Source organism: Lynx canadensis, chromosome B4 (genome assembly GCF_007474595.2).
Source record: "Lynx canadensis isolate LIC74 chromosome B4, mLynCan4.pri.v2, whole genome shotgun sequence".
Taxonomy (NCBI): Eukaryota; Metazoa; Chordata; class Mammalia; order Carnivora; family Felidae; genus Lynx; species Lynx canadensis.
The window spans coordinates 136,143,067-136,150,414 of NC_044309.1; the positions used below are offsets into that span (position 1 = coordinate 136,143,067).

Genomic DNA, 7,348 nt, shown 5'->3' on the forward strand with positions numbered 1-7,348 from the left:
GTGATGTGTTCCCATCCCCCTCCTCACCGTGTTTGCACTCACTGTTACCAAATAACGAGGGCTCCTCCCTGGGTCCGGGTCTGGCTGGAGGAGTTGAGGAGGCATTATCGATCCTGCTTGTTAAAAATGGAATGAGGTATTTCTGGTGCATGACTTTGCAGGCCAGGAACTGAGCACTGGAATGGACAAGGCTTTGCTCCTGGCCACAGGGGACTCGTTCTCCAGAGCCCGCCATCTTGGCCTTTCTCCACCAGCCCCCTTACTAAGCAAGATTTGTTCAGTATTACATGGTTGCATGTGGCCTGAGGTCATTTATGGTCACACAGATCAATTGCATTTCTTGGTTTATATGGTATCCACCATATGCGTTGTAAGAAGGCCAGAAGTATCGTCCTGGTCTGCGTTACATCGGGCTGCTTCGACGGAATGTCCCAGACGGTAGGGCTTAAACGGCAGACACTTACGTCTGGCGCTTCTGGGGGCTGGGAAGCCCAAGAGCAGGGTACTGGCCACTTCCGTTCCCGGCGAGAGCCCTCTTCCTGGCCAGTAGACGGACGCCTTCTTTCTGTGTCCTCACACGGCAGAGAGAGCACACCAGCCCTGTGAGGCCCCTTCTTACACAGACACTAATCCCACTGTGGGGACCCCTCCTTCATTACGTCATCTCAACCCAGTTACCCCCCAGAGACCTTCCCTCCAGATACCATCTCATGGTTGGGGCTTTAACATAGGAACTTGGGGGGGACGTAAACATTCTGCCCGTAACGGTGTTTATACTGTCTCTTGTCATTTTCACGTTGATACTTCAGTGCCGTAGGCTGTATTTTTCTCTTCTCTGTGTTCTTTCTGCACTCACGTGGCCACCGAGTGGCGGTGCTGTCTGAGTCATAGCCCGAGTCTCAAGCGTGACGTTGGAGATTGTCCCGACTTAAGGAAAGACTACTGGCTTTCCTCCCACTGTCTTCTACTTCGACGTGGTCGGTGGTGGTGCTTTCTAGAGGGTAGCCACGTCGCCAGGTTTTGAGGAAGGACTCCTTCTCAGGGCGCCTGGGCCGCTCAGCTGGTTTGAGCGTCCCGACTTTTGACCTCAGCTCAGGTCTCAATCTTGTGGTTCGTGAGATCGAGCCCCGCATCGGGCTCTGTGCTGACAGTACAGAGCCTGCTTGGGATTCTCTCCTCTCCCTCTGTCTCTGCCCCTCCCCCGTTCACATGCGCGTGCGTGTGCTCTCAAAATAAATTAAAAAAAAGAAAAAAACATACAAAAAGAAAGCACTAGCTGTTAGGTGCAGTTCAGGATCTGTTGTCCGGGTCCCGTGCAGTTATCTGCTCCTCAGGCTCTAACAGGGAGGCTGATTCTGGCTGCAGGGCCGCCCTGGCTCCCAGTGACGTTAGCGCCCTTCCTTCCGGTGCCCCCCGCAGACAGCAGCCGCCCAGATGACTCACCTCCACCCCGTGTTTGTGCGGGAGCCCCGCTGTCCAGGCTCGGTGGTTCTGTGGCTGTGTGACCCAGGGTGAGGGACTTAGCCTCTCTGGTCTCAGTCTTCCTGCCCAGAGAATGGGCGCTGGTGACCTTGCCCGGATGAATGAATGTGCGGGAGGCACTTGGAGCAGTGCTCAGCGTGCTGTGAGTAAATGCTGGTTATCGCTCACGTTGGGCCTCGTGGACTCGCTGTGGCCCTTTGCGCGCAGGAAGCAAAGCGTGTTCCCTTCAGAGACATCTTCCCTCCGCCTACGCACTGGCCGCCCCCTGGCCGTGTCTGAGGTGCTGTAGATGGGATTTGGTTTCCCGATTTCAGAGATAATGAAATGTGAAAACGGGAATTTTTCTCCTAGAGCAAGGTTTTCACGTTCGGTACCTTTCTAGCAGCTTCCATACCTTTACAGTCTCGGGTAAATGAGCCTAGTCTTACAGGCTGCTTTCTGCAAAGCCTTCTTCCCACCACAGGTGCGAACGTGGGTCTCCCTGGCTTAACCACCAGGCGCTAACTGGGAGCACCAGCCGTGCAGGTGTCGAGGCCACGCCAACACCAGGATGAGGTCAGATGTGGGTGCTAAGGCCCCCTGAGCGTGCGCTTCTCAAAGTGTCATGTGCCTCCGTCTGGGGTGGCCCTGACACTGCATCCCTGACGCGCTGTCTTGGTGTGGCTGTTGCTTGCGGACCGGCCGCGCCGAGGGAGACCCACTCTGTGTCTTCCGAGAGCCACGAGAACGTTTGCGGAGGGAAGGCGATCATTCGTATTTATTGAACGCTTACCTTGCACGAGATGCCGCGCGAAGCCCCTGGTCTTGTTATAGAAGCCTCTCGACAGCTCTGTGCGGAGGAGGGTGTTAGTCCTGCTGACAGGTGAGGACGGCCAGCCTCGGCGGGGTCAGCGGTGGGTCCGCGGCAGAAACGGGGGCCAGAACTTGTGTCTTTTCCTCTGCACCGAAACCACGTGAGCACGGACCGCCCCCCACCCCCCCAGTCCTCTGAGAGACCAGATGTGGTCTCATCCCCACACTGGCTTTTCTGCACCTCGAGTATTTTTTTTTTAATGTTTATTTATTTTTGAGAGAGAGAGAGAGAGAGAGAGCGCAAGCAGGGGAGGGGCAGAGAGAGAGGGAGACAGGATCCAAAGCAGGCTCCAGCCTCTGACCTGTCAGCACAGAGCCCAACGCCAGGCTCGAACCCACGAACCGTGAGATCATGACATGAACCGAAGTTGGACGCTTAGCCGACTGAACCACCCAGGCGCCCCTCTGCACCTCGTGTACTAATCATGGCAAGAGAAAAATCACCTCTTCCTCACTCGTCTTCTTGGAAGATCTCCTTATTCAAACTCAAATTCTGTAGTTTCTCATTTCAGAGATTATATAGCTTGTTTCCATGACACTCAGTGTGTGTTAATTGTGCTAATGTTAGTGCGAATTATGTAAGTGCGCACGTTCTAACTGCTTTGTATTAGAAAGAAGTGCACGTGGGCTTTTGGCTGTAGCTACACCATCTGTGTAACCAAGTGACCATCGGCCGCCAAGAACTGACTGCTCCTCTCTCGGCCAGTTTTGAGATGGCAGGAGATGTGTGGCCTCTTGGCGGGCCCTGCCTTGTCTCACCCTGGCCTCCTCGTGACTTGGGACCAGTGCCTGGGGCTGTGGGGCCTCCTGCCCTTCAGCTCAGCCCTCCCGCTGCCGTTCAAGGCCACTGGATGTCGCTGTGCTCCCAGGATCCGTAACCCGGCTCCGGAGCCGCCCACAGGCTTTCCTCCACTCACAGAATCTTCACAGAGAATGCTTCCGCTCACCTTTCAGCTTTGCCTCTCTCTGAGTTGGAAAATCTGTTTCAGACACAAATCTCAAGTGTGGTTTCTTCTGGGAGGAAGAGGCATGCTGTGCATATGGTATTTAAAGACCCAAACATGAGGAAACCGCCCTCCCCACCCAGCTCTGCTCTGTGGCCCCCGATGGTGGCTCTGCTCTGTGGCCCCCGATCGTGGCAGTTGCAGCAGGCGCTGCGGTGTCCCCTACGCAGGCTCAGCCTGGCACCCGGGGACGTGGGACCCGCTTTTACCCCACGTGTGGCTTTGTTGTGACGTTTTATCCAGCTGGGCGTTTTGTGAAGCTTGAGTGATATCGTCACAGTTTAATCTTCGTTTCTGAAGTTAGGCAGTCGCAGGACAGGGATGGGGTGTGTGTGTGTGTGTGTGTGTATGTGTGTGTGTGTGTGTGTGTGTGAATCACCTGTAGGTTTCCCCCCACTCTTCACGCAGACTCTATAATTAGCGTTTCAGGCCTTTACACAAATGGAAACCGCTTAGAAACGTTGGCTGCGTTTCATACCGGGGGGGGCATTGGTGACAGGCACACTTGTCTGAGACCTACCCGTGTTCTATGGCTCCGGTCTCCCTGAGTGCGGCCCCCAGAGACTCGGGGATGAACATGGGGGGGCTCCTGAGACAGACATGCACCGCGAGGAGGAGGAAGAGGAGGAAGAGGCTCCTCCCACCTGGGGAGGGTGTCCGAGGGCTTCCTGGGGGAGGTGGTTTCCGGGATGAAGCTTTCTGACACGGACAGCTGGGGACTCGCAGGGGAGGGCACTCCAGACTGCAGAGCAGCCCGAGCCCAGGTGTGCAAGCGCAAAGTGCCAGGGGCACCAGGATTGTCCTCGAGTAGGCGCGGGAGGGAGGTTCGGGCAGCCCTTGGGCCCGGTCGCTCTAGTCTCACATCCTCTCTCTCCTTTTCACTTTGGGCGCACACGCGAGGGCTTCGAGTTCCAGCCCTCGTGTGCCTGGTTCGCCACCACCTTCCCCATGTCTCGGCTGGCACCTGGTGTTCCCGTGTCCCTGGGGTCTGTGCCTGTCCCCGGCGTGACCTTCATCGAGACCCCGTGGCGGCCGTCATGGTGCTGAGTTGGAGGCGGGCAGGGTGCAGGCAGGGTCGTTGTCTACGGTGGCACTGGAGGGCACGCGGCCAGGCCCGTTCGCAACCCCGGGGTGGGAAGGGGCCCTGGGGAGATTTGGAGGACCTCCTTCTGAGGTGGACACGCGACGGGAAGGTACGTGTGGCCTCTTGTAACCCTGCGACGCTGTTGTGTTTGTGGGGGGAGGTTTTCTCTGTTGCGCCGGGACGGGCTCCAAACGCGGTTCGAGTGAATGAGCCTTTGCTTGTGCCCGAAAGCCGGGGCTTGACGGACTTGTAGCTTATTTTCAGGCGTCTGTCTGAGGAGTGAGTGCAGGCAGGGACGGCTTTCATGGACCCCAGGGTGTAAAATACAAATCACTTAGGTTCGAGCAGAACTAACTCATAAACGCAGCCCTGGTTGGGGCTGTAGATCTTTGCGTTTCTAAGGACATTGGTGCGGTTTACCGTAGACCACAGGGGCCCCTGTCCCTTCTGGCTGGAGCACCCCTGCGAATGCAGTTGGCCCGCAAGCAGGGGTGCCGCAGGGGTCCCAGCGATGGTGACGGGCCCGCCTCGAGCCTCTCACGGGTTGGATGTCCTGTTCCCTCACTCGCAGGTTGAAGAAGAAAAACTTCCTGCTGGTTTTCATACGCCATAAACCCCGAGGTTGGGCAAGGGCACAGGTATTATGACGATAAAAATGCCAACTTTTCCTCGAACAGAGGAGCCAACCCTCGTTGCCCATCTTCTGGGAATTGTCCACAACTTGGGAAAACACCGTGTCCCACGAATGCGCTGTCAGCGGCCATTTGGGCTCAGAAAACCGTTTTTCCTCGAAGCTTCCGCTTCCTGGCATTGACGTCCCCGGGCCAGGCCCCTCTGCCCGTGTCCAGCGGGGGTCCAGCCCCTGGGCACGGCCTCCAGGTGGGCAGTGCCGCAGGCTGGCTCGGGCTCTGCCCTCCGCACCACGACCAGCCCTGTGCCAGCGTGGGGTCCACCGCACGGGTGCCGGGTCTCCTTCCCCGGGTGTGGCCGGGCCGCGACCCTGCCTTTGCGCAGACAGGAGGCCCCATGGCTCGGGCCCTCTGGGCTCAGGCAGCACGGCCCACAGGTGCCCTTGTGTCTGGGCACGGGGTCCCGCTCTCCTCCTGCTGTGACTGGGGCCTCGCGCATCCTGTCGCTTATCTGAAAATGGGCCCTGTGGTCTGCCGGCCGCACGTGGAGTAAAACCCACAGAATAAAACCTGTGGAGTGTCAGCCTGTCGTCAGCATTGTCGCCAGGACGACTCCTTTGCACCTGTCCTTTTCCTGGGTCAGGAGCAGGTTCTCCCTGTGGGGCTGGGACGCTGCCGCGGCCGTCGGCCCCCGGAATCCTTCTAGAGCCCGGGCGGCCCAAATTCCGCCGGCTTCCCATCCCCCTCATTTCTCCTGCACCGTCTCCCTCTGCCAGCTCCCCCCTCTGCCTCCTCCTGGCCTCCCCGACCCCACTGAGGGCTGTGTTTGTCCCCACCTTCCCCAGCCACCTCTATGGCTTCCAGGCGGGTCACCTCTCTTGTCACCGCTCTGCTCCGCATAGCCAGCCTCTCACAACTCGCTGCTTGCCCGGCAGCCTTAGAAATAAACCCAAAGCTGTTGTTTTTCCCTCAGGGGTTTTCTTATTGTAAACGTTTCTCTCCTAGGTCCTTCTTTGCTTTTTGCCTCTTGGGGCAGGACTGGAGGACATGAAGGGCACGAAGGAGGGATGTGTGCCCGCTCATCTTAACCATTTGTTTGTCCTCCAAAGGCTGGTTCTTAAGCCAGCAGAGGAGGAAGCCGCAGGGCTGGGGGGTGGGGCCCCCAGGAGAGGGGCCAGTCCGCTGATGGTTCTGGAAGGCCGGTGCCCGTTTGTGGTCTCATGATGCCGGGGGCGTGAGCAGAGCAGCCACGGTGTTGACTTTCTGCCCTTTGCTTTTTTAGGATATGCGACGGTGTGCAGTTTGGTGCCGGGATCAGGTTCCTGTAAGCTGACCGCGTCCTCTAGACCCCGCAGGAGAAGCCCTGGGACTCGGTGGCAGTGAGTCACTTTCTGAGCAGACGCGTTGAGCCACTCCTTGCCATCCTTGTGGGAAAGCACGTCAATAAATTTTAAAGACGAATACTCAGCGGCATCGTGGACGTGATTTGCTTTCCCAACCTCTGTGTCCCACGCTGGCTTTTCCCAAGGACCACGTGGAGGGGACAGGGCGTTTAAAATGGCCATGCATTCTTCCACGGGGACCGCCCCCACGGAAGGTCCCGTCAGACAGCCTCCTGATTGCTTTCCCTCGCAGGCTCCCCGAGCCTCCGTGTCTGGTTCCCTTATACCGGAAAGTACTGGGCAGAGCCCCAGGGACGCCCGGGCTGCTGGCGGAGGGCGTGTGGGTGGGGTGCGGGCGATGCCGAGGGGGGGGGACCCTCTGGTGGCCGCTGCAGTCACAGTTCTGGGTGTCGGAGCCCTTTAAGCGCATGTGGGTGGCGTGGAAGAATCACGTGTAACGCTGGGGACACCGAGGCAGAGGGGGAAAATGTGTTCTTTAGGGGTAATAGTGTTAGTAAGACAAGTCTACCAGCTCCCGGAGCTGCTCTAACGAGTTACCGCAAACACAACACAGTCACTGGAGGTCGGAATTCCTGAATGGGCCTTATGAAACCAGTGTTAGCCTGACTGCGTTCCTTCTGGAGGCTCCAGGGGAGAGTCCGCTTCCTGGCCTTCCGGCCTCCTCGGCTGATGGCCGTGTCCTGTGTTTTCAAAGCTCACCACCCAGCATCTGCCCGTGTCCCTCTGCTGCGTGCCTTCTGGTGCTTTCTCAGACCCTCGTGAGCACGTTGGGCCCCTCTGGACAGCCCGGCTGCTCTCTTCATGTAAGATCAGCCAGCTCGGGTCTGTCTGTGACCTGAATTCCCCCTGGCCGTGTTCTGGGACAGTCACAGGTTCCCGGGATGAGAACACAGG

At 58.0% G+C, this 7,348-nt stretch overlaps 1 protein-coding gene across 2 annotated transcripts in view; it reads left to right on the forward strand.

Moving 5' to 3' along the window:
- Positions 1–6,518, forward strand: part of SAMM50 (SAMM50 sorting and assembly machinery component) — a 33,848-nt gene extending 27,330 nt beyond the window's left edge. For both annotated transcript variants that reach the window (XM_030320871.2, XM_030320872.1), the window contains one exon: positions 6,334–6,518. In XM_030320871.2, coding sequence (XP_030176731.1) covers positions 6,334–6,379 — 46 coding nt within the window. In that variant the 3' untranslated portion in view covers positions 6,380–6,518. The remainder of the gene's footprint in view (positions 1–6,333) is intronic.
- The last annotated feature ends 830 nt before the right edge of the window (positions 6,519–7,348 follow it).